Genomic DNA, 27,102 nt, shown 5'->3' with positions numbered 1-27,102 from the left:
AACACTTTGCCTTCTTGCATTTTACTCGACACAAAGTTGCATTTTACTACTGAAAGAAACGTGATTTGTTGAAAGCACAAACCAATAATAATGGTTTGTGCTGAATTTTATATGAATACAGATCGAGCAGGATCGAAAAAGAGAGCACTGCTAGTCTGCTACTACTGTACTACGTATCTAATATTGACTGAGTACTTGGTCAATATAGGAAATAAAAGCCGAGTAAAAGACCGAGGCGAAGCCGAGGTCTTTTACGAGGTTTTTATTTCCTATACTGACCAAGTACGAAGTCAATATTAGATTTATCATGACAAACAGTCCGTATTTCAAATTCCAGAACGATAACCTCATGAATCCCGGTTTTATGATTGCACAACCGTTGCACCACCACCTACTCATGCAGTGACAATGTTGCACTAGGCACCGTTCAACCATGTCAACTGCGCAACCCCTAAGCAGTCAAATATAAGCAGTCAATATAGCCCTAAGGAGTGAAATACTGATGCAGGAATATTTGACTGCTTAGGTACTAGGTATAGCGAAAATCAATGGGAGTCAATACTAAGAGAGTGATAAAATGTAACATTAGAACAATGACTAATAGTTGACTATGACTCCTTGAGGTTAGTTGATTATGGCTAATGACTAATATTGCTGTTGCGACGTAGCAACAGCACTAGTACATAATTATCCTATAGCAACAGGACTAGTCTAGCAGGCGAATACCTAGCTCCGTGACCAGGTGACTCTTCTTACCATATTCGTGGGAGGTGTCGTTCGAATGACAGCTGCGTGAAACCTGAGGCTGAAGCCTGAAGGTCCGGGGCTAGCGCGCGGCGGAGATGTTCTATTCCTATCTGGTCAGATGAACAGAGTACGTTACAGATAGGGGCGGATTCTCTGGCAAGCCAAAAGCGATCACAGCTAACCGACAAACTTTGAGATGACGCATGGACGTCTAGACAGCTTCTACCTCTCAACTCAACTAACTTCTACTACTACTAGTGAGTAGCGGCTACACCTAGTAGTAGTAGATCGATCATCATGATGTCGAGTTCGCACTGAAGTCCAAACAACATTCTTTCGCCGATATGGCACGACAATGTCATGGCGATGAAGCCGTCATGTAGTAGCCTTCTCCCCCCCCCCCCCCCAACCCCTGTTTCTCCCCCCCCCCCCCCCCCCACCTCTGTTTCTCGCCAACACCCTAACACTATTCCAAGACACACACTGTACTGGAATACGTTTCCTCAGTGTGTTAAGCCGCTTGACTAAGTCATCTTTTAGTTGTACATAGCAGAGTGTTAGCTCCTTCAGTTCAACAACGAAGATACATATCGTTTGCATTAATTATCATACCGAACACTATTAATGCTACACATCACATTCCACATGACTAACCTTGTCGGCTTTTTTCCTTCACTATTCCAAGTCAAGTGGCAAATAATGTGTACGGGCCATTTGCCATTTTCACGGGGAAAGGCCGCACTTCCAAGATATTCCGCGGTCGTTTCCATATTTCTTCAGAACTAACAAGCTACCAACAATGACTCTTGTTTTATTCTTGCATGTCACTGTTTGTCAACCTAAAGAATTCTACACCCATGAACGTCTTTGTTATTTCATATCAGAGACTGCTTTGCGGGCCATCTCTCAGCAGAAACAGTACACAGTGTCTATGATCGTCCCTGGCCCCTCACATGCACCGACCACGAATACCAGGTTACCACACGGCAACAAAGCCAATATCTATGGGGACTAAACCTAGAACTAATAAATGCAGCTATTCTTTATTTTTAAAATTGCTTGAATAACCTTGTTCACAACACAACAATGCTTTGCCAGCCTAAACTATGGTATGAAAAGGAAGACATTTCTATTATCAAATCACAAACCACGCAGATGCAGAGAAAAGGAGGGCGAAGTAAACTATATCTACGTCAGTGGATGAGATAGGTCACCAATCGATGCAAGTCTCACCAGGTGGATTGTGGGAAGGACTAGGCCTCACCAAGAGGAAATTGAAGGCTTTCAACTTGCTCTGGGGTGGCGCGTTGCACAAATTCAGTCCATGACCCCTGATAGAAACAAAGTTAAGAAACCATAACAGAAGTTGCACTCGGATCAGCAAGCACGCTTTTCGTGAGCCTGGACAAAGATTCTTTCTACTTCACGTAACGTCGTTTTATACTGGACACTCTGTAGACCTTGAGCATGTGAGGCGTAAATGTTCTACAATGTACTTGCCACTACACCGGGCACACAGCAGTGGTACAACTAAGTCTGCTGTTACACAACAAAAACTCCGAGGACAGCAGAGAAGAGACCTTGTCATACCACTGGTTACCGCATGCCTGTTGTATCTCTAGCTGTATCTCAGAAAATCCTTTGGCTTGGCCTGACAATGGATAGCGTTAATGTTGACCATTAATGTATCTCGAAAAAAAACATTTAGAAACATAATCATGTCCGTTGGCGTCTGCAAGCATAAATGGAGGTCCCATATCATAGCACATCCACCACACATGTAGTTCCTTACATCAAATACTGGAATGCTCTGTTGACCGGCCATGAAGGCTGTGAATGCCAAGACAGTCGCAGTCACGCCACTTCCACAGGTCATGATGGTGGGCTTGTTCAAGTCAATGCCAAACGATGCGTACACTATGACACACAAATAGACCAAAAACCACACATGCACACATGCCCGCGCACGCACACGCACACACACACACACACACACACACACACACACACACACACACACACACACATGCACACACAAACATACACACATGTACAAGCACTACTACTACTATGTACAACTGCCACAAAATGGCCACGTCGCTCCCAGAAGCGTACAAGCACGTGTACACACACAACACACATGCAAGATCGAAAAGCAATAGGGCGGAAACCAAGCACTAGGAATACAGTGTAGGATGTACGTCAAAAGTTTTCGATTTCCTTTTGCTGCATTTGTAAACACACATACTTTGTTATTGGTACATAGCTTCCATATCGCACACCCAAGCCCTGATAAGCCCTCAGACGGTGATACAATAAGGCCTGTCGAGTGCAGACAGAAAACATAACTGAGTAAAGATGAATGATCAGCATACAAGTGCTGCCAGAAAGCACACCTGCTCTCCTCTCTTACCCTCTTTTATGGCATCCGCTGATTTGAGAGTTTTCGTCTCCGGATCCAACATATTGAAGAAAGGTACATTGGTAGCGCCCTTCATGTGACCACTGGGAAGCTCTGAGGAGCAGAAACACCAGCATATTTAGAAGCTAAAGACACTGGACTAAAAATATCTACTCAAACAAAGACAAAACAACATGCCTGAAAGTAGTAGTTATGGCGCATGTAGGAAGGCATGCACAAATAAAATTGACAATAAACGGCAAGAAATACTACTAATAATACTGTAGTACGACAATCTGCAACATGGTAGCGGGGCTGCAGCAATAACATTCTGTGAAGTGGTCTGTCACGCAGCTCACTTGGATTAGGTTCTGGAGCTTCACCATTGTAACGAGGTGCATTCCGTGCGTCGCAAACCTATACAATAAAGCAGATACAACAAAGTAAATAACATTAATGTGCAAGGTGAATACGGAAATGTAGGGGCGATTAATCACCACATCAAAACCATCAAAACAGGATTGATTCTTCACTTGAGCTGTGTGTGTGTGTGTGTGTGTGTGTGTGTATAAAGGCATATCTACTGCGCCGTGTACCATGGTGTACTACAGTGGAAATACAACAACTGTGAGCACAACGTCTTCAGGAAATCAAGTCCCTTTATACAGTATTGTCGGGGCTGAAGAACGGACAGACTGGAACTCCACCAAATATTATATTTTTAAAAAGAACATGCAAGGCTAGGGTCACACTGGCACTGGCACCGGCACTGGCACTGGCACCGGCACTGGCACTGGCACCGGCACCGGCTTTACTACTGCCGCAAGTGATATGTAGTCATGAGAATAATAATAATGAGAAGAGGCTGGAACCCGACTAAAAGCAGCATCTCCAAGTAGAGTGACGTGCCCCGCGTTCTTCAGCACCTGAGAGTACTGCATTGCTAGTACCTGAAAGGCTTTAGCAGCAAGTCCCTCGGCAACGTCAGCGAACCCCCTGACCAAATTCTCCCGGTAGGTTGGAACAAAAGTACCAGCCTGTAGAAAAAAAGAAAAGAAAAACAGCACAAAACAGCATTAATCTAGTTGATGGGTTCGCACGGCTTTTCTACCTTACATCTATTATGTGCATACATTGCAACTAGCACTTTGTATCTTTACTGGTTTCATGTCTGTTCAGTGCACGCGCATTTTTTGTTTATGTAATGAAAACAGTAAGGTGCGGGCGTATACGCTGAAATAAAACACAAAAAAGTATTGCTAGTCGGACTCCTATTCAACAGCCTGTTTCATTACAACCATTACATTGTACGCGAGTATATTCTACTTCTCTGGGATAGAGGAAACTGAACTGCATCCTGAGAAACAGTTATCGTTATCCTACCGGTATGGTTCAAGTAATTTCCTAAAATTAATATCAAAAATTGCTAGCTCCCTGGCCATATAAGTGAAACGACCCTGTACTTCATGTCCTATAAAACCGCAGATGTGAATAAACATACATGTACAGACAACATGTACGCGGATGCTATCTTCCCATGTATTAAGAGCGAATGGTTATCCAGCCTACCTCTACAGTCGGCATTTCACCGTCAGCAGTTGCACCGTCTTCACTGCACCACTTCTCCAACCCACCGTCAAGAACGGAGACATTGTCATGACCAAACACTCGGAACATCCACCAAAGACGGCATGCTGAGAAGAGACCAAACTTGACATTCCTGTCGTAAACGATCACATGAGTGTTGTTACTGACACCATGAACCTAGCAACAATAACAAGAGAGGGAGAGAGAGAGAGAGAGAGAGAGAGAGAGAGAGAGAGAGAGAGAGAGAGAGAGAGAGAGAGAGAGAGAGAGAGAGAGAGAGAGAGAGAGAGAGAGAGAGAGAGAGAGAGAGAGAGAGAGAGAGAGAGAGAGAGAGAGAGAGAGAGAGAGAGAGAGAGAGAGAGAGAGAGAGAGAGTGAGACAGAGAGAGTGAGACAGAGAGAGACAGAGAGACAGAGACAGAGAGACACAGAGAGAGACAGAGAGAGACACACACAGAGAGACACAGAGAGAGAGAGAGAGAGAGAGAGAGAGAGAGAGAGAGAGAGAGAGAGAGAGAGAGAGAGAGAGAGAGAGAGAGAGAGAGAGAGAGAGAGAGAGAGAGAGAGAGAGAGAGAGAGAGAGAGAGAGAGAGAGAGAGAGAGAGAGAGAGAGAGAGAGAGAGAGAAGACGGGTAGGCTTAAGGAAGTTATTCTAGCCTCACACAGGGGAAACAAGTGCTCTAACTGGGTCTGAAGAGGGGCACATGGCAATAATAGAAGAAATACCGTAAAAGCCCCTGTATACACCCACTCGAAATTACGCCCACCCTCCGTGTACACACCCAGTCAGGGGAAGTCAAGAGCTTTGTTTCAAAATAGCGCCCATGCCCATGTTTTTTGTTTTGTTTTTTTTTCTCTACAAAATCCACATATCTCCAGACACTGGGGTGAATGATGGAGTGTGGTGGTGGGGCCCTTACGCCCAGGTATGCTGGCAACACCAGTACATGTACAGGTACCGATACCCAATACTTACGGCTATCGCTATCCCTATTCCAAGTATATGCCCAGTTCCAAAATAACGCCCGTGCCCCTGTATACGCCCAGGAAATCGAGGCTGTTATTCTATACGCCTGGGGGCCTATACGCCTGGGGGCCTATACACGCGCTTTTACAGTATGAACAGAAGTTTTAAATACTATTCGAATTTCCGGCCAGGTCATGTTCAGGAACATAATTATGTCAGCTCCTTGATCAGTTTATAGTCCCGATACGTAACCACTGTAGTGCAGTATCATTACATGACTAAAATCAAGGCAAAGCTGTAGCCACGTCATGTGTTGTGAACACAAATATACATTGTGTCGTGCTACGACTTGCTACGTCATAATTCTCACAGTCACCCACGTGGCTTTTGTGCTGCCCACGCTGCACTTTCCGCAATGTTTTTGGAAGCACTGGCTTTAGCGTACGTTAGCATATTGGCGTACCGTATGCCACGAACCTCACTTTTGCATACGGTTGCCGCCAGCCAGCTTGCTTTTCTCTTCCTGACAATCTCTCTGCTTGCTTGGCCCTTGCCAAAGCACCTTTTTATGGCTCCTTGCCCCTGTACTTATTTCTTGTTCATATGTAGTCTGCCGAATCTTTCTAACTGTAACGTGTAAAGTAATCATTGCCGCTAACTGTCGAAGTGTCCGTTGTGACCAGGAAGTGGCCCGATTTGCGCGCCCCCTTAGCAGGCGCAGACCTAAATTTGCTAAATTGGTGACCCCGATATTACTGTAGGCAGGCTACATTGTTCACCATGACCATGCCGGCCAGCAACGGGAAGGGCCGTGGAAAACCTTTCCCGGACGCACCCTCAGTTACCAGGGAGGAACTCATGGAGCTCAGGCAACAGCAGCAGGCTCTGCTGGACCAGCTCAACAAGGCACAGGCCACAGCCGGTACCAGTGGTAGTGTTATTGGGAGTAGCCCTGAGTTGGACCGGCCCCCAGCTGTGGCAGCCGTCAGTATCAAGCTGCCCGATTTTTACCCTTCGGATCCCGCTCTGTGGTTTGCCCGGGCTGAGTGTCTCTTCAGTCATCGTGGCATCACTGCCCAGCGGACCAAGTTCGATTATGTAGCTGCGGCACTGTCGGAGCAGTTCTCCATGGAGGTCCGAGAGCTGCTCATCAGTCCCCCGCAGGCTGAGCCATACACGACGCTGAAAAGCCAGCTCATCGCCCGCACTCAGATGTCTGAGCAGAAGCGACTCCGGCGTCTGCTCACGGAAGAGGAGCTTGGAGACCGCACCCCATCCCACCTGTTGCGCCGCATGCAGCAGCTTATTGGCTCCAGCCAATTGGATGAGTCGATTTTACGGAAGCTGTTTTTGCAGCGACTTCCGAGCAATGCCCAGCTGGTCCTTGCGTCGACCCCAAAGGCTACAAGCCTTTCCGAACTAGCTGCCATTGCTGACCGGGTTATGGAGACAACCCAGGCCTCAGTCTCCGCCATCCAACGCCCATCACAGGACGACGCTCGGATGTCCGCCCTGGAGCAACATATTGCTGCCCTGACCGAGGCCGTCAGCTCTCTGCATAAACGGTTGGACGGATCCCGGGGTCGCAGCCCTGGCCGTGGATCTGGTCCACCGCGCTCACGGAACAACTCGCCTGGTCGGCCCAGCCTGTGTTTCTTTCATAGCAAGTTTGGCGACCAAGCTAAGAACTGCCGACCACCCTGCTCCCGGTCGTCAAACTAGCTGGCCAGCCCCTGTTGGCGACCAGCACCGCTGGCCTGCAGACCACATGTCGCCTATTCTATGTCCGAGACCGTGTCACGGGGTTGCGTCTCCTAGTCGACACTGGCGCCGCCGTCAGTGTCTTGCCAACCACGTTCCGTAAAGGCAAGCAGACCGCCGTCATTGACACGTTGCGTGCAGCCAACGGAACTAGCATTCCCACATATGGCTGTCGATCGCTCACCCTTGACCTCGGTCTTCGTCGGTCATTCCCATGGCTCTTTGTGATCGCCGATGTTTCTAGTCCAATTCTCGGAGCTGATTTCCTCCACAAGTTCGGTCTCACTGTAGACATCCGCAACCGTGCCCTGCATGACACCGTGACCGATCTCTCCGTGCATGCCGTCCTAGCTCACGGCCAGGATACTTCGTCTCTCGCACCGCCGCTCACCGAGCAACCGGAGGTGAATTTACTCCTGCAGGAATTCCCTGGACTGACCAATTCTGCAGCTCAGCCCCAAACAATCAAGCATGACACCGTTCACTTCATCGAAACGGTTGGTGCACCCGCCCATGCCCGTGCACGCCGTCTGCCACCCGATCGCCTGGCCGCCGCTAAGGCTGAGTTTCAGCACATGGCTGATCTAGGCATCATCCGGCCATCCTCCAGCCCGTGGTCTTCGCCCCTGCATATGGTGCCTAAGTCAGACGGCGATTGGCGTCCCTGCGGTGATTACCGTGCGCTAAATGCCAAGACGGTCCCAGATCGGTATCCTGTCCCCCACTTGCAGGATTTTGCTAGTTCGCTCCACGGCACTAAAATTTTCTCCAAGGTTGACCTCCGGCGGGCATATCATCAGATTCCCGTCCACCCTGACGACATACCGAAGACAGCCGTCGTTACGCCATTCGGCCTCTACGAGTTCGTCCGCATGCCGTTTGGCCTGCGCAATGCAGGCCAGACGTTCCAAAGGTTCATAGATCAAGTACTGCAGGGCCTCCCCTTCTGCTTCGTCTATATGGACGACTTGCTAATCGCTAGCACCTCTCGAGAAGAGCACCTGGAGCACATCCGTACTGTGTTTCAACGTCTCGAGGACCATGGCCTCATCATTAGCTTGCACAAGTGTGAGTTCCTGGCACCGGCCGTCAACTTCCTCGGCCACCGAGTCGACGCTGCAGGCCTCCACACCCTGCCCGAGAAGGTGCAAGCCATCATTGAGTATGCTGAGCCTGCAACTCTCCGTGCACTCCGTCGTTTCCTGGGGCTAGTGAACTTTTATCGCCGGTTCATCCCCAGGTGTGCGAAAATAGTGCAACCGCTCACTGATCTTCTCGCTGGCCCCAAGACGCCGAAGAACAAAGCTATCGTCCTCAGTGACACAGCTCGAGCTGCCTTCACTGCCGTCAAGGAAGCCATTAGCGCTGCTACGCTTCTCACGCATCCCCAACCTGACGCTCCGATCGCCCTCATGGTTGATGCGTCCGATTTTGCTGTTGGTGCTGCCCTGAACCAACTGGCCGACTCGACTTGGCAGCCCATTGCATTCTTCTCGAAGCGGTTACAGCCGGCCGAAACACGCTACAGCACATTCAGCCGAGAACTCCTGGCAATCTACCTGTCCATCCGCCATTTCCGTCACTATCTCGAGGGTCGAGAGTTTACAGTGTATACGGACCACAAGCCCCTGACATTTGCTCTCCGCACCGCGTCCGACCGTCTGTCCCCACGCGAGCAGCGTCAACTTGCATATGTGGCAGAGTTCACCACCGACCTGCAGCACATCCAGGGCGTGGACAATGTTGTTGCGGATGCACTCTCCCGACCGTCTGTCAATGCCATCCAGCAACCCATTGATTTCACCAAGTTTGCGGCTGCCCAGACCAACTGCCCAGAGCTCGAGGCACTCCGTACTCGTCCAGACACCAGTCTCGATTTCAAGTCTATCTCGTTGCCGTTCTCTCCTGTCCCGCTCTTGTGCGATGTATCCACCGGTACACCACGGCCGTATGTCCCAGAAGCATTCCGTAGACCTGTTTTCGATTCGCTCCACAGCATCAGCCACCCTGGCATCAAAGCAACTCAGCGTCTGATCACAGCTCGGTATGTTTGGCCTGCCATTTCTAAGAATGTGCGCGCTTGGACTCGCTGTTGCCATGAATGTCAGCGGTCCAAAGTACACCGGCATACCTCGGCACCACTGTCGAAATGCATGCCGCCTGACGCCCGGTTCGATCACATCCATATCGACCTCGTCGGACCTCTGCAGCCATCCCAAGGTTTCACGTATCTGCTAACGTGTGTGGATCGTTTCACTCGTTGGCCCGAAGCAATACCACTACGCGACTGTACAGCCGAGTCAACCGCACACGGCCTGCTACAATGGGTGTCCCGTTTTGGCACTCCATTAGTGATCACCACCGACCGTGGCAGACAATTCGAGTCAAGCTTATTCGCTGCATTGTTGAAGCTACTCGGATCCTCCCGCCTACGCACCACTGCGTATCACCCCCAGAATAACGGCTTGGTCGAGCGATTCCACCGCCACATGAAGTCCTCTCTAATGGCACAGGCATCCGGCAGCTGGTCACACAATTTGCCCCTGGTCATGCTCGGCATCCGTGCAGCGTACAGAGCCGATTTAGACTGCAGTGTAGCCGAGCTCACCTACGGCACAACACTGCGTCTTCCTGGTGAATTCTACGAGCCCAGCTTTTCAACCTCACCCAGTCCGTCTCACTATGTCCAAGCCCTCCGCACATCTCTGCAGGCATTACGACCCACCACTCCCAGATCCAGCAACCGTTCCGTGTGGGTGTCCGGCGACCTAGCCACAGCGACGCATGTGTATGTCCGCACGGATGCTGTTCGTAAACCCCTCCAGCCGCCCTATCAAGGCCCGTTCAAGGTTATCTCTCGACACAACAAGTACTTCACCATACTGCTCAATGGCAAGGAGGATAGTGTCTCCGTTGACCGCCTCAAGCCTGCGTATCTCCCCGACACTGCCGCGAGTGCGCCACCTGTCTCGGCCATCCTGCCAGCGACCACCCCATCTGGGTCAGTATCAATTCAGCATCGTATTGTCCGTTGGCATGAGTGAATTCATTGGAATGACTGAATTTCTTGTGTGTGATCGTCATCAGTGCATACACCCTGTATCCATTTGCAATGACTTGTAAATATTTTTGTACATATCCACTTTATATATTTCTCGTTTTCTTGCCGCTTGCTATACAGCATCCGCCATAGCAACACTAATCTTGTACATTTACTTAGCCTTACTCAATCTGTTTTCTACATTTCGTGCACTATCCTTCGTCAGTCCACTGGCGGGGGAGTGATGTCGTGCTACGACTTGCTACGTCATAATTCTCACAGTCACCCACGTGGCTTTTGTGCTGCCCACGCTGCACTTTCCGCAATGTTTTTGGAAGCACTGGCTTTAGCGTACGTTAGCATATTGGCGAACCGTATGCCACGAACCTCACTTTTGCATACGGTTGCCGCCAGCCAGCTTGCTTTTCTCTTCCTGACAATCTCTCTGCTTGCTTGGCCCTTGCCGAAGCACCTTTTTATGGCTCCTTGCCCCTGTACTTATTTCTTGTTCATATGTCGTCTGCCGAATCTTTCTAACTGTAACGTGTAAAGTAATCATTGCCGCTAACTGTCGAAGTGTCCGTTGTGACCAGGAAGTGGCCCGATTTGCGCGCCCCCTTAGCAGGCGCAGACCTAAATTTGCTAAAATTGTGTCAAATATCAATCTCAAATTCGGACTTCACGGAGAATTTCAAAGTATTAGGAAATTAGAGGCCACATGCCTCGTACTGCTCTTTTTCTCTCCGAAACTAACACTTGCAAGCCAGATATGAAAGAAAGAAAAAATCATCAGTCACACCACCGGGACTCGAACCAGGGACCTTGCTATTTGCGAGCAATGCTCTAACCAACTGAGCTACAGTACGAGGTGAATTGCTATTTCTGGACATTGGACATTTCTGGACATTTCGAGTAAAATAATTTTTCGTCGCGTGTAGAGTCAAGTCAGTCAGGTTGATGAAGTTTTTTCTTGTTGTAGTTGACAGCTGGGTTGTTGTAGTTTCTCCTCGTGTCGGTGCCTTGTTGATAGCCTTTTCTTCGGAGGCATTTCAACGAGTTTTGTGGTACTATGTCGCATGAGAATTTTGAATTTTGAGTAAAATAAGAAGTAATGGACGAATCGTTGGCTTCCCCATGTGCACTGCACTTCAGACGCTGTATAGTCTTGGACCTGTTGGCTGGAAGTGTGAAGAGGCCAACTGCAGTCCACCAATAGAAAAATAACAAAAATGGTGCAGTATTGGATGCCTATTGACGCTATTTTACTTTCATGTCCAGAATTCCATACACTGAAATTTAGGGCAAAAAATTGGCCTGTCGAAAACATCCCGCTATAAAGTGTCTGGGATCACAGCATGAGCAATTGTCACATATTTGGAAAGATGAAGGATTAGGCCATACAATAGATACAAAAAGATATGAAAAATGTAAAACACACAGCCAGTGGGCCTCTATTTTATTTTCATGTCCAGAAATTGCTATTCACCTCGTATAAATCTTATCCACAGTGATGGCAAATCTATCCTTCTTCGATCAATCAGTATCTGGCTTGCATCATACTGGCAACTCACACCAATCTTTGAAATTCTCCGTGAAGTCCAAATTCGAAATTGCAATTTGTGTTTGCTCGCAGTGGACATAGTTTGATGCTCTCCCCATGATATCAAGCGCATGGCCGAGGGCCCTCTTCATTGGTGTGAGTTGCTAGTATGAGGCAAGCCAGATACTGATTGATCAAAGAAGGATAGATTTGCCATCACTGTGGACAAGAGTCATAATGTAGCTCAGTTGGTTAGAGCATTGCTCGCGAATAGCAAGGTCCCTGGCTCGAGTCTCGGTGGTGTGACTGATGATTTTTTCTTTCTTTAGTATCTGGCTTGCAAGTGTTGAGTTTCGGAGAGAAAAAGAGCAATACGAGGCATGTGGCCTCTAATTTCCTAATACTGTGTCAAATATGTTAGAGTTTCTGAATAGAGCTTTAAAAGTTATTCACCTGAACATCTTACAGATACTTTGGTATTCTGGATTGGCGGATTCACCTTCTAATACCGCTTCTGTTTGTTCTCAAGGTGCCTATGCTCCAGCTCTTCGAACAGTTGGTCGACGAAGGCCGACTCACATCATCAATGCCGGTCCTAACTTCGGAGAGAAGAGACAAGTCCGTGTAGGTAGGCAGTAGCTTTTTGGTGTATTGACTGTTGAATCCGATTATCCTGTACATGCTCGTCGCCAGTTGAGTCCTCCGTTTTTTCGAGCCTGTTGCTTCTTTTCGTGATCGGTGTGTCTGATGACGATTTTGTCCATCTACTTACTATCGATCGCACCAAAATGACGACCTGCTCGGGAGAAGTGAAGGACTCAACTGACGAACGGGCATGCGCAGAGTGATCGGATTCAGCAGGCAATCCACTGCGGGCAATACACGAAAAGTCCTGCCCGCTGAGCAAGAGCGCTCATTGGCTGTAGTACAGGCAACCCTCACGTGACATGCAATAATTACCTTTCCAACATGATCCGCAAACACCTCTGGAGAGGGTAACATCAGTGCATACTTGGACTCCGTGTCCTTGACCTTGCCCAACGAAAAGAAAGTTGCGCCAGCAATGTGTTTCCTGCAGAAACGGCATACAACAGAGGGTAAATCTAGCAATGTGATTCCTCTCAGAACTCTGTGATACGCTATGCACCACCAACATGGCATTCGACATGCTGATTATCGCCTTACTTCAGATACTCCTGCTGCATGTCAATCTTCTGACCCGGCATGGGAAAGCTGACATCGATGACCCTGACCGCATAACAAACAGATGAACAAAACCCCCACAGCACATGGATCACGGTAACAAAAAAAAATACTCAGCTGACACAATTCTCACCTTCATCAACCCTTTCCCCTTTCAATATTCCACTGGCCAACTTTTCTGCGGAAGCCCCTGGCGCAGTACACTGCCATGAAAATGGACTTCTGGGCGTCGCAAATTTCGACAGATAGGCGTGTAATTGTAACAGAGGTCGGAGGCGGATAATTTTTAGACGTGGGTAAGTATTGACTGGATGTGTCAAATTGCGTGGATACTTGCGATCATACCTTCGTTTAAAAGGTGCGAGTAAAAAAATTGAAAAATTAAAAAGGTGGGAGTGCAAGGCCTAAATGTCAACATTATTGTGCTGCTACAGTCCATTCAGAAAAAAATGAACTTCTAGCTTTTGGCCATAAATGGGTCAAACGTTGAGTTTTTTTAGAATTTTTTTCTGCAATCCCATATGGAATCCTCTTCCAATTATGTTTCTGAAGTTTTTTTGTCCAAAAAGCAAGCCATAGCAAGAATAGGATTTCGGCCAGGTTTTGCCCCAAAAGCACTGAATTGGGAAAAACCATCAAAATCCAGGCCGTTTGACCCCGCCTGCAACAGTGCATTCTGCGGTTCGAACCCCAGTTCAGGCACCCTTTTTGGACCCTTTTTCAAATTTCAAAGTTCGCAGCACTGCACTATGTACGATGAAATCACGAAAAATCGCCAAATACGGGAGCTCGCCAGAGCCAGGACCCATTTTTTTATGAATGGACTGTAGTCAACCGGCAATCCACCTTGCTGGCATCATGTAAACAGCCCCTTAGGCCCTGATCAGTGATTATAACCTCAACTCCAGCCCCCGGGCTGGCTGTCAGGCAAGCTGTACAATATGTCATAATTATGTAATCACTCCAGCCCGGGTTCAACTGTCCCCGGGGAAATTTGCAATTCCGCGGCCGCGTTTTTTTCCGCGTTTTTTGCGATTTTTTTAAAGACCGCGTTTTCCGCGATTTTCCCGCGTTTTTTGAACTTTTTGTTGCACTACACGTACACACAGTGCACTGTTCGGTCAGCAACGTCTCATCGTGACGGCTTTTTACTCAAATATGACGAGTGTTTACACCAGAGACTTGTAACTGATTGATTTCACTACATACTCACTGAAAATTGCCGCACATCAATATTATTTACCGCATATTTACCGCAAATTCACCGCAAATTATGCCATATTATGCCGCGTTTTCCCCCGCGTTTTTTGCGATTTTTTTCCGCAATTTTCCCCGGGGACAGGTTCAAGGCGGGTTGGTCGGCAATCTTGTTGACAGGTGGGCTGGCAGGGTGTGTCTGGGATCTCAGGCATGTACACAACCAAGCCTACTGGTAACATTCATGGTGTGTTTACAATTTCAAATGGGCTGGCCCGGCAAGCGACCTCGGATGTCTCTACCTGGGGGTCCCGGCTGGCAGTACCATCCCGTGTGACATGGAAGCACAAAGGAGTTGTTGGTTCATTTGCATACATGCCCAGGGTCTCGGGTGCAGCCCGAGCTGGTCCGCCTTTTGTTCAGCCCAGGTGGAACTTCATATACGTATTTACCCCTTTGGCTTTAGTTTCTGGTTCCGAGGGTTGCCCTTTAGATCTCATTACTACTACAGTTTCACCTGCTAACCATGGTGGCACTGTACCACATCATACTTCAAAGCATGCCGTCCGGTAAGTACTAGTAAACAGTAATAATTAATTGTCCGCGTTTTGCCTTCAGACGCTGGCTGTCTCACCGCCTACTCCAGCGGTACTGTCAGAAAGTGTGTGCGTGGGGCATGGGAAATGGAAGTCTGTCAAAGTTATAGCGTTCAAATGGCATAATACCCAATTGCTCAACATGTCATCTTGCACATGCCCGACACTGACATCATCAAGAGTACATAAAACTTGTTTATGTACTCTTCACAACATGGATAACAAAAAAAAGTCTGTGCCACATTTCCTCATATCTGGGTTTCCAGATTCACTCATCAGCAAGTTAGTTAGCCTGTCATTTTCTGCGCGTTACACTTTTCTTCAGTGCAGTGGAATGATGTGACTGGTCGACCCTAGGATACGTAAAAGGAAACGCATGCCTACCACTATACCAAATCTGAAACTGTCTACGTAGATCTACGATGTTGAAACATCACATGTTCGTCTGTTATCACTAAAATTTCAGACAATACCACAAGTGTAGGCATGGAAATCTAAGGTTACCTCAAGTCGGGGCGAGAGCCGTTTGAGAGAGCAGCTTTCAGCCAAGAAGCATTCACCAAAGGCTGGGACATGATGGAAATATTTGTGTGAGTCCACCGAGTTTGTAAGCAAACGTTGAGGCAACCACTGCGTAAGACTCCCAGTCCCCGTGGCCACATGAGCTGAATTCAGAAAGTGGACTGAACGGAAATCTCAGAGCAGCTCCTTTTCTCATTTATTTCAGCTCTACAATCAGACAATAGCATTGATTGTAGCTCTGTTCAATGGACTGGTACTTGTCTTGGCTTGAGATCGAGAACCATTTTTTTAGCTGAAAGGGCCTGCTTTCGAAATTTCGAAATCGCACCAGTCCGGTACACGTGGCACACGTGGATGCATGCTGATTGTGATGTCAGTGAGTTCATTCATTTTGGTGCCGGATTCTTTGGCCAACTACATTGTAGTGTACAATGTCTTTGGCATGGGTCATTTTTTTGGAGAGTACGAGTACAAGACGACGCGTCGACGTTGTGACATGCTGAATGGAGTTATGCAACGACGTTACGTCTGGTGAGTTGTAGTCATGAGCGTCTCTGCTGTACCTGATTTAAGCAGAAGGCATGAAGCCGCTTCTTGTTTCTACAAAATTATAATTCATAGTGCAGGCTTGGGATGCAGTCACACACATTGTTTTTTTAAAGATAGAATGAGAGCAGTGTGAATGGCAGTGCAGAGGGGACACACATTCCCAATACACTGCAAATCAGTGTTTTGAACCCAGTAACCAGTACAGTGGTCCCTCTATAATCCGGCACCATTTGTGCCACGGAAATCTGCTGGATTTAAATATAATAGGGAGGGTGCTGGATTAACAAATCGGATTTGCTGCTGCAATATGCATGAAAAGGACATTTTGGCTGCTGAAAATTGTGCTGGTTTATAAAGTGCTGGATTAAAGAGGGACGACTGTATACTAGTAACACTGCAATTCACACTGCTATGCGCTCATTCAGTCTTCAAAAAAAAATCATTATAAACTCAGGGTGTCAATAACCGCCTGCTCGCACTCAATCCAGATTCGCCTATCGATGAGTCATCAATGAGTCATCGATTGGCGAATCTGGATTGAGTGCGAGCAGGCGGTGTGGTCCGAGCAACCCTGGCCCAATCGAACAAAACAAGGGTGTAGTACGCAAAATGTACGCATATCGTACAAAGATTCTGTGAAAGCTGTCCAAAAACGGCAAAGTCCATTTCCACTCCAGCCACTCGAATTGCACTCCCGGTGTGGGGGCCGGTGTGGTCGGATTCCACTCCAAGTACACCTACTCCGGATTCGATCGGATTCGACCAAACTATCACGCTCACTCTGAGCGCACTTGCTCGGGATTTGCCCAATCGATCATGCCCTCAAGTTCACCAATGATTTTGCGATGTCCGTGAAATCACAAGTCTCCACGGTGTGTAGAGCTGTAGTCAAAAAACCGGTGCAAAAGTTCCCTCGGTTTTAATACAGAAAATCTCATCAGAACAAATCTAACTGATTCCAGAGAGAGTATTTGCCCTGTAGTGAAGTACGGTGCTGAATGAAATCCGATCGCGTGAGTCAAGTGCGCTCCGGGCGCAGGCTGTGCAGCACTAGCCTAGTGCTGATGATTTGGCGAACATTGCCATTGGGCTGTGAAATGGTGCAAGGCGCAAACTGTTACTTGACTCACTGGTGCACAAGGGCCAGGCCCGAGTACCGTAGATGCTTACCAAATTATCCGGCGAACCTCTTGCTGTGTTTACATGAGAAATTTCAACCCGGGTCTGAGTTCAGCCCGGGTTGAAAGTCTGTACGATAGAAAAAATAGGTGAGCGTTTACATGAAGACAGTTGACCCGGGTCAAATACTGATATGCCGCCAAAAGTCTACTTCTAGAGTCCTGTATGGTCACGTGAATCCGTTCGCGCGAAATTTGCATGTACAGTGCTGTTCAAACCTGGCGCGAGATATGCACAGAAGTACGTTTGTACGATTTTCTTGACCCGGGTTGATTTCAGTCAAGCGCAATGCGTCATGTAAGCGCGCCATTCATTTAGTGTACATGGCGGGTTGAAATCTGACCCGGGTTGAAACGCCTCATGTAAACACAGCCTTACATGTAGTGCAGAGTCTGTTGGGTGTTCACATTCACACCTCTATGCACAGCCAACACTGAGGATCGATTGCATTCGAAGATGCATGCACGCACATGCGCACGCACACACACACACACACACACACACATGCATGTGCACAAACTCGCGCGCGCACACACACACACACACACAGACCTTGACCACTGCAGTCCTACAGGACTAAACCAAGCCCATAATTATGAAAGCAGAAAGACGTGTATGCCAGGTACTACCCTTGAACTCGGCTGTGTTTTGACAATGCCTATAACTTGATCGCAACCAAAGTGTGGGTACTAACAGCTAATGTGATAATAACAACAGCTATGCATTATGCAGAAAATAGTACTGGCCTGGCCAAACCAAACAACAATATTTGAACAATTAATTATTTCAATGGAATCTCACTATCTTTTAACTAGGGGTCGGTGGATTCTGCCGGCAGAATTTCGAGCAGAATCAAGGGTTTCTGGAAACGGAGCAGAATAGGCCAATAAAGAGCTTTACTGGAGCAGAAATGCAGGATTTCACCTAACAAATTAAGATAATCATGCACACGCACCACGTAATCAGCTCATCCGCACCTGCCCACAGCACTGGGCTTGCAAAACAGCACCTGGTAATCTACAGTGTCGACATCTACTGCATACTACTGTATTTGTAACCGTCCACGCACACAGCAGAAGCAGCAAAAGTGCTGGCCAGACACCGATCCCTGCCGGTACTCTGTAGTGCACCCATCCGTCTTCACAGCCTGTTTGTAGTCTGCAAGTTAGAACACAAAATTAATGTAGTCATGGACGTGCAGTCCGTCATTGTGACATATGCCTGATCCAACGTTGACGCTTTCACTCAGTTTGAGGAAAGTAATGGCATAAATAAGGTGATCTTTCAATCCTCGATCGTTCACTCGACTGTGGAACGGACTTGGAGGTTGATGTTCTGGACGATGGCGAACAGTGGCAAGTTCTTGCTGAGGCTGGCTTTTGACTCAACTGTATCGCAACAGCGGTCTATGGCCTCTGAGGACTGGCAAAGATTGCACTGAAGCCAAACGACCCGAGTCGCATATGGGCAGAGTGCACAAGTGAATGCAAGCCCAAAGCAGAGAGCGGAGGAGTTCCCGACCGAAATGCTAGTTGTGTCGCCTGCTGTATGGTGTGGTTTCCACACCGTGATCGCTTTGGAAAAGACCGTTGTGAAAGACTGCTTTGTATGCAGTCGCCATAATACAGGAAAAGAGAGAACCAAGGAAAAAAGAAGCCCGGCAGCATAGCCCAGGCCAATACTATGTATCATGCAAGAGGAGCAGAATTATGAGCAGAACTAGTATGAGCAGAAGTTTGGTCTTTTGCGAGCAGCATAAAAGCAGAATCGGCGAATTTTCCGAGCAGAATCCTCCGACCACTGATGATGACCGCAGCACAGAAGAAGTTGTAGGAGGGCGAAGTAAACTATATCTACATCAGTGGATGGGGTAGGTCACCAATCGACAAATGTCTCACCAGGTGGATTGTGGGAAGGACTAGGCCTCACCGAGAGGAAATTGAAGGCTTTCAACTTGCTCTGGGGTGGCGCGTTGCACAAATTCAGTCCATGACCCCTAATAGAAACAAAGTTAAGAAACATAACAGAAGTTGCACTCGGATCAGCAAGCACACTTTTCGTGAGCCCGGACAATGATTCTATTTACTTCGCGCTTCATACTGGACACCTTGTAGACCTTGAGCATGTGAGGTGTAAACGTACTACAATATACTTGCCACTACACCAGGCACACAGCAGTGGTACAACTAAGTCTGCTGTTATTTGGAGGTTTGGATTTTCGGAGTTTCTGCTTACACAAAAACAACTCGAGTGACAGCAGAAAAGAGACATTGTCATACAATTGGTTGCCATGTGCCTGTTGTACCTCTGTGGCACCTCTAGCTCTGTCCCCCAAACACTGAGCACTCTACGTAACCGCCTGAGGATACATAGACACATGTGACCCTTGAATGTGGGATAGGTAGCAAGGCTATCTGTAAATCCTTTGGCTTGGCCTGACGATGGATAGCGTTAATGTTGACCATAAGTGTATCTCGAGTATCATTAAGGGTCAACAACAGGACAGTAAGTATTACTGAACATCAAGTATTGATCAGAGGCTCATATGATCGTCATATCATTGCTGGTCAAATTTAGAAACTTAACCATGACCGTTGGAGTCAGCAAGCATAAATGGATTTCCCACATATCACAACACATCCACCATACATGTACGAAGTAGTGCCTTACATCAAATACTGGAATACTCTGTTGACCGGCCATGAAGGCTGTGAATGCCAAGACAGTCGCAGTCACGCCACTTCCACAGGTCATGATGGTGGGCTTGCTCAAGTCAATATCAAACGATGCGAACACTATGACACACAAACAGACCAAAAATCATCCACGCGCATGCAGGCACTCCCCTTTCGATAGAACTGAAGGCAACAAGAAAGGAAGGCTGGTTGAAATCAGAGTGAAATCGCACAATAAGAAGTCACCAAAAGGTTGGAGTCGTGATTGAAATGTTTAATTAGCGGGATCACAATCCCTGTTTTAATGATGTGCACTAGTATCATTATTTCTTAGGTATACAATGTGCATTGGGTGGGGAAAAGGTATGATACAGTATGAAATACACCTGAAATGAAGTTGTTTCGAACTTGTACTACCTCCGTATACAAAAACTTCGTGACTTTTTTGAACGGTGTTTTGAGCAAGAACCTGCTCAACGAACGGCGCCAAAGGCTGTCATCGACAACCCACGTCCATGTCAAGGTTAGTTTGGTTGATCCCGAACAGATTCTCCACGGACGCCATGCGTGTGAGGACGTTGCCGACAGAAACTCAAAAGTCAAATGAAAAAAACTAACACTTACTTGCTCGAAACTGACACAGTGACGAAGTGTAGCTCGTGGCTGGAACACGGAGTCACGCGGCACTCGCTGCCCTGAAACTGGCCAGGCTCGTACTTGCGGTGCGCGGCCCCATAGATCTACGCAGCGTGAGAACATAGATTTATTTCGCTCGCACGGCAAGATGAAACATTTCAGCCGTCGTGCAACCAGCGCAGACTCAGGATCAGAATGTCGATGGCCTTGCTTTCTTCGCCTCTCTCCAGTCAGACGTCTCCTTTGTCGCCAAGGGGAATCGCAGGGGCCTCCTCGAAGCCATTGTAGAATGCTTGGGAGGATTATCCTGGCGAGAAAATGCGAAGCGTGTGGATGTGCTTGTACGACTCGTTTCACGGCATAATGGAGGTCGCGGGTTGGAACAACTGAATATAGTCGACACCGATTCGTACACAGCTCTAGAGATGAAGAGGACGTAGCCAAAGTCCAGCGTGGGATCATCACTGCATGTGACAAGAATCTGAACGAAATGCGAGCGGAAGCAGCGACTGTTGACGATGCGGAGTCGGCGTCGTCAGGTGACAATGACATGAGCGACGAAGACTCTGAAAAAACTCAATCTCATTCGTCTGAGTTGCTTTTTTCTTTGTGTATAGCTTGTAAACAGGTTAGACAATGCCACAAGTGTTATTCCGAGTCAAACGGAACAATTCCAGAGCTGTGCGCAGCTTTCAAAAAAAGTCACGAAGTTTTTGTATACGGAGGAAGTACTAACAACCTATTAGCCTACATAGCAAGCAGTTAAGAACACAGTAGACTAGAAGGATAGAGGCAAAACAATGACAAAGCCCATTGCTAGAACGTGTGCATGAGAAAGAAACACAGAGGCGGAGCTCCTCACCTCGGAAATGATATTGAAGATCTCGTCAAGTGCCAGATGAATGATTCCTGGCTCGCGGTTCGAACCCATCATAGTGTGCGTCTTACCGGAAGATGTCTGGCCATAGGCAAATATAGTGCCTGGAGGTGGCACACAAGGCAACACAGCAATAATCCCATGCCTGGGTTATGCATGCTCTCATAGGCATTTTTCACAGTACGGTACTGAGTGCATTGCAGTAGTAGCTACCAGCTCACACTGGCCACACCTTGAATATCCATGGAAGCAGGTGGACCTGGGGTGAGGTGGGTGCACAGTTTCAACTCACCGTGGAATCCTGCCAACGTTGATTGCACAATGGGCTTGGCAATGGCCTCAAACACGCCACTGTTGGTAGATGTTTGGTCAAACACATGGTCTAGAATCAAAACAAGACAGACATAGGTAGTGAAAAACAAAGTAAACATCTGATGCCCTAGATTGGGATATGGTGCCATGGCTGTAAAACTAGTCTGGGGATACAAACCCCATGTTTCCCCATTGTTCCGGTGGCTCAAAACAAAAAAAATCCTTGGGAAAACTGAGCAAATCTCCGAGAATCTACAACCTGCATACAAGACAATGGCAAGGGAATCAAAGAACATCCATAGTGCGCCACTTCTACGGTAATAGCCAACCAACACTGGATAAACTGATGAACTCTCAGTTGGGTTGGACTCACATCAGTTCATAAAGCCTAGCATCTATGGTACAACACACTGTATATGTATTCTGTTGTGAATCGATGACGGGTTGGGCAATATCCCAGCTACTACCATGACTGCCACTGGATAATGTACTGTAGATGATACGCAAGTAAACGTCAAGTGGACTCGCTCCTCTACAGCTCGGTGCCATCATGGCATAGTACATACACGGTGCAAACCCATGTTATAGCCCTCTCTCCCTCCCCCATGGCATTTGGTAAAGACCACACAGGAGTGTTCAGTTACAACACACAGTGGGATACCAAACAAAGATGTGATCATGTACCTGAGTCTGACCATTGCTCTTGCCACGCGATTACGTCTAACAATAAACATTCTCCTTCACTAACGCGAGGTTATGTATGGGCGACAGCGTGCGTTCCGAATGCTGTATCTGGTAGGTTGGGTAACCCCACTGTGGCACAGAGTCAGTACGATGAACTTTTAGGGGGGATCACTGCATACTAGTACCAGATACTGGATCATGATGAGTAGAGAGCATGTGTCATATCGGCCTCGGCAGCTGACGGGTTCTCCCGGGCTGTACGACAAACTTCCCCGGGTTGTACGACGAACTAACTACTCTGCCGGTACTAGTTTACATGTTGGGTGAACGTGTTCCCCTCATGAGCGCACGTTTGTACGGCAGTTGTCTTTTGTATCTACTTGTCACTTTTATCAATGCATGGGCCGCGGGATGTTGTATCTGCTAACTGTCTTATCGTATACGCTGGCTGTTTAGTTAATTCATAAATAATACACATTTCTCCTTGTCTTCTCCCATTGGTCAATTCTGCATAGCAACAAGCTCTCTATGGTCTGATTGGTTGGTTTTTCTCGCCTTTGCTACGCCTTTGTCTAACTCGATCCTTTTTGTTATCATATAACTCCTGCTGCTTCTGATCAAAAGTGCCAACCTTCCTTCGACCTTCAATCTTGAATCGAGCTTGAAATCACAGTTACTCTCAACCTTCTTCGAATGACCAAGGTGAGCGTGTGTGGCTGAATGGATACTTGGATCAACTATATTGGTTGATGACCTGGTGGGGTTACTACGGCAATGCGAATGTATATGTTGTAGCCTTGAGATTGGAAGGGAATGGGTTGAGCCTGAGATTTCAGCGCCGAACCGTTTTCAGATTTTGATCCCAGTTGATCTGCGGACCGAAATTCTGAAGGAGTATCACGATTTCCTTGGTCATGTGGGTATGAAGCGGATGATTGCCCAGCTTTGCACTCGGTTCTATTGGCATGGAATGAGTCGTGACGTGGAAGATTGGATCGGCACGTGCACGTCATGTTGTCGACGCTCCCGGCCGGTTGGTCGAGGACAAGGGGCACCCTTACAGGTGTCCTGGGCGGGGTATCCCTTCGAACGTGTGGCTATGGATTTGATTCCAGGACTGCCTGAGACTTCAGGTGGAAATCGTCACATTTTGGTCGTTGTGGACTACTTCACAAAGTGGGTAGAGGCGTATCCGTTGAAACGGATGGATGCAGCGACTGTTGCATTGGTATTTGTGAGCGAATTCGTGTCCAGATTCGGAGCACCGGATAGCTTGCATACGGATCAAGGTGCAAACTTTGATTCGAAACTGTTCAAGAACGTTTGCGGCTTGCTTGGTATCAAGAAAACGCGGACAACGGCTTACCATCCGTCGGGTGACGGATTGGTAGAGAGGTTTAACCAGACGTTAGAGCGATTGCCCTCACACTATGTTCAGAGAGACCAGCGTGATTGGGATGTCCAATTACCCGCAGCATTAATGGCGTATCGGGCTACCACCCAAGCCAGCACAGGGTACACGCCGGCATATCTCCTCTTCGGCAGAGAGTTCTGTCTCCCGCAAGATGTTGCATATGGTTTACCGCCAGCTGAACAGTTGGATGAACCTACGTATGTGCGTCAATTGCGGTCCCGTTTGGCGGATGTGCACACGACTGTGAGGCACAAGCTCGGTGCAGTGCATCGACATCAGGCGCATCTCTATGATCATAGGGCTGTGTCGGTGGAATTCGCGGAAGGAAGTCTGGTATGGCTCTTGGTATCCGCTGTTCCGGTTGGAACCAGCACCAAGTTGGCGAAGTTATGGAAGGGACCGTTCAAGGTTTTGAACCGGTTGTCTGATGTTGTGTATCACGTCCGTGATATGGGATCAGACTCGACTACATGCCAAGTTGTGCACGTGAACCGCTTGAAGAAGTGTTGTGTACGCCCAACACATCTCGCTACGGTTGTACGTCGAATTCATCTCCGACAAGGAACCCGATCAGAGCTGCGTCACCACAACCGAGCTCCTACACGCCTGATACCACAGACTTGTTGCATGCGGAGAGAGCAGGCGGCCGCGACGAGCAGTTTGGAGGAGTAGAGCTACTTCCCATTGACGCTGCAGTAGCACCGGCTGATGTCAACCGTCCAGCTCAAGGAGTACAGTTGCTTTCCACTAACACTGCAGCAGCATCGGCTGGTGTCAATCGTCCAGTTCGAAGAAGGAGACCACCCCAGCGATTGGAGTACGACTAAGGATTGCGGGACGCAATCTCCCAGAAGGCCGGGGAGATGCCATATCGGCCTCGGCAGCTGAAGGGTTCTCCCGGGCTGTACGACAAACTTCCCCGGGTTGTACGACGAACTAACTACTCTGCCGGTACTAGTTTACATGTTGGGTGAACGTGTTCCCCTCATGAGCGCACGTTTGTACAGCAGTTGTCTTTTGTATCTACTTGTCACTTTTATCAATGCATGGGCCGCGGGATGTTGTATCTGCTAACTGTCTTATCGTATATGCTGGCTGTTTAGTTAATTCATAAATAATACACATTTCTCCTTGTCTTCTCCCATTGGTCAATTCTGCATAGCAACAAGCTCTCTATGGTCTGATTGGTTGGTTTTTCTCGCCTTTGCTACCTTTGTCTAACTCGATCCTTTTTGTTATCATATAACTCCTGCTGCTTCTGATCAAAAGTGCCAACCTTCCTTCGACCTTCAATCTTGAATCGAGCTTGAAATCACAGTTACTCTCAACCTTCTTCGAATGACCAAGGTGAGCGTGTGTGGCTGAATGGATACTTGGATCAACTATATTGGTTGATGACCTGGTGGGGTTACTACGGCAATGCGAATGTATATGTTGTAGCCTTGAGATCGGTATTGTGTATGTCCGGCATGACACATGCATTCAACCACAGATACTTAGGCTGTGTTTACATGAAGCGTTTCAACCCGGGTTGAGTTCGACCCGGGTCAGATTTCAACCCGCCATGTACACAAAATGAATGGCGCGTTTACATGACGCATTGCGCTTGACCTGGGTTGAAATTTCGCCCCGGGTTGATTTCAACCCTCCCCCCAAGGGGAGGGTTGAAATCAACCCGGGTCAAGAAAATCGTACAAACGTACTTCTGTGCGTATCTCGCGCCAGGTTTGAACAGCACTGCACATGCAAATTTCGCGCGAACAGATTCACGTGACCATACAGGACTGTAGAAGTGGACTTTTGGCGGCATATCAGTATTTGACCCGGGTCAACTGTCTTCATGTAAACGCTCACCTCTTTTGTCTATCGTACAGACTTTCAACCCGGGCTGAACTCGACCCGGGTTGAAATTTCTCATGTAAACACAGCCTAAGATACATAATATTTTACAAAAGAGTACATAACCAAGGTCAAGCTGTGTACCAGATGTACTCTTGTCTTGATTTTATTGTGCATGTAAAAGCAAGAGTACATGAAAACCGGTTTTCATGTACTCTTGGTAAAAGGCGTAATTACCGTAGCAATGATTATGTCGTACGTCAACTGCTACTACAAACATGCACTGCGGAAACTGTTCAATCAAATAAAATACTCACCAAACGTGAATGAGGCATTCGGGACTTTCGCACAGGTAATACTCCGGCCAGCCAATTTCCAATTAGCAACAGCATCGCTTGGCTCTCTGTGAAAATGAAGAGATTCTTCCTTTCATTCATACACTGGATAGTAACCTGTGAGGTTGTGCACACAGCAAGTTGGCAGATTTTGACTTACCTGGGCAATAGAGGCCGGAGCCTCACCGCAACATTGACGGCATCCATGGGCAGCCAAAGCTGCGTGAGAGCTACTTCAGAATTGCAATTTGACGCGTCCTAGAAGTAACAGTCCCCTCCCATGTCGAACAAAACATCGTCTTTCTCTCACTTCTCAGTGCAGCACAACGTAACGTTTCGTACACTTGTGCTTCTTTCCCTGGCCTAGCCTCATCATCTGCAGATCTGCAGCATGAAAAATCCGTGCAGTTCGATTTTCAAACTTGCCGCCATCGCGGACACAGATCGCGCGAGACACACAGTGTTGTGCCACCATGACAACAGCCGTTATGTCGCGTGACTCGATCCGTACGCGCACGCGGTAGCAGGTCCAGGCCAGCACTTGACAACTACATTTTTTACTTCAATTATTTCAAATAATTCAATGCCAATGCGCGTGAGCTGTCTGAGCAGCAGCTGGCAGCATGCATGCAGTGCAGTTGTAGTTGTCCAGGGAGTCGTGAAACACCGGTATTTTACGACTCCGTGGAGTTGCCAGGGATCGTCACACTGTATTTGACGACTCCCTGCCTTGCCATTGAATGATTATTTTTAATTTTGATTTCTTATCCCACGCGCTAAAAAGTAGTTCTTTCTGGTACAATCCGCTATATACATGTATAGGCTGCACGCACTGACACTTTCCCTCCAATCATATGTAGCTAAACCATGATGTACGCCGTGACTTCTCAATTTCACCGCCATGTATTGGTCCCCACAGCGGTTGCCGCAAACCGCAGTAGTCATGATGTACTTGTGCATGTAGCTCTTTCAAGTTCAACACACACCTCCAGATGGCATTCCTTGGCTGAGGACCTGCTCGTCTACCAACACAGCTACTTTG

At 47.8% G+C, this 27,102-nt stretch overlaps 2 protein-coding genes across 2 annotated transcripts; both read right to left on the bottom strand.

Moving 5' to 3' along the window:
* Positions 1 to 1,774: 1,774 nt before the first annotated feature.
* Positions 1,775 to 15,841, bottom strand: LOC135805708 (thiosulfate sulfurtransferase-like). Its single transcript, XM_065319795.1, has 9 exons — positions 15,543 to 15,841; positions 13,228 to 13,290; positions 13,003 to 13,114; positions 4,718 to 4,912; positions 4,099 to 4,185; positions 3,508 to 3,565; positions 3,161 to 3,262; positions 2,540 to 2,664; positions 1,775 to 2,078 (listed from the first exon to the last, which is right to left on the bottom strand). Exons 1-9 carry the CDS (start codon positions 15,698 to 15,700, stop codon positions 2,001 to 2,003), a joined length of 978 nt encoding a protein of 325 aa, XP_065175867.1. The 5' UTR covers positions 15,701 to 15,841; the 3' UTR covers positions 1,775 to 2,000.
* Positions 15,842 to 17,844: 2,003 nt separating this feature from the next.
* Positions 17,845 to 26,422, bottom strand: LOC135805709 (uncharacterized). The gene is made up of 6 exons (XM_065319796.1): positions 26,221 to 26,422; positions 26,043 to 26,128; positions 21,769 to 21,858; positions 21,462 to 21,580; positions 19,959 to 20,083; positions 17,845 to 19,284 (listed from the first exon to the last, which is right to left on the bottom strand). The coding sequence occupies exons 1-5, from the start codon at positions 26,265 to 26,267 to the stop codon at positions 20,057 to 20,059; spliced, it is 369 nt and encodes a 122-aa protein (XP_065175868.1). The 5' UTR covers positions 26,268 to 26,422; the 3' UTR covers positions 17,845 to 19,284; positions 19,959 to 20,056.
* Positions 26,423 to 27,102: the final 680 nt, after the last annotated feature.

This window comes from Sycon ciliatum, chromosome 1 (genome assembly GCF_964019385.1).
Source record: "Sycon ciliatum chromosome 1, ocSycCili1.1, whole genome shotgun sequence".
Classification (NCBI taxonomy): domain Eukaryota; kingdom Metazoa; phylum Porifera; class Calcarea; order Leucosolenida; family Sycettidae; genus Sycon; species Sycon ciliatum.
Note: the sequence above shows the minus strand (reverse complement) of the source record. Positions and strands in the feature narration are given on the sequence as shown.

What these genes read in the sequence shown, in the direction of transcription:
- LOC135805708 (XM_065319795.1), bottom strand. Translation starts at nt 15,700, where the DNA reads ATGTGGCCACGGGGACTGGGAGTCTTACGCAGTGGTTGCCTCAACGTT. An exon ending in AGCGGATGCCATAAAAGAGG is followed by an intron (nt 2,665 to 3,160) that starts GTAAGAGAGGAG and finishes TGTGTGTCATAG; the next exon opens with TGTACGCATCGTTTGGCATT. An exon ending in AGAGCATTCCAGTATTTGAT is followed by an intron (nt 2,079 to 2,539) that starts GTAAGGAACTAC and finishes TGTTTCTATCAG; the next exon opens with GGGTCATGGACTGAATTTGT.
- LOC135805709 (XM_065319796.1), bottom strand. Translation starts at nt 26,267, where the DNA reads ATGGATGCCGTCAATGTTGCGGTGAGGCTCCGGCCTCTATTGCCCAG. An exon ending in CTCCGGCCTCTATTGCCCAG is followed by an intron (nt 26,129 to 26,220) that starts GTAAGTCAAAAT and finishes TCATTTTCACAG; the next exon opens with AGAGCCAAGCGATGCTGTTG. An exon ending in AACGTTGGCAGGATTCCACG is followed by an intron (nt 21,581 to 21,768) that starts GTGAGTTGAAAC and finishes TGCCACCTCCAG; the next exon opens with GCACTATATTTGCCTATGGC.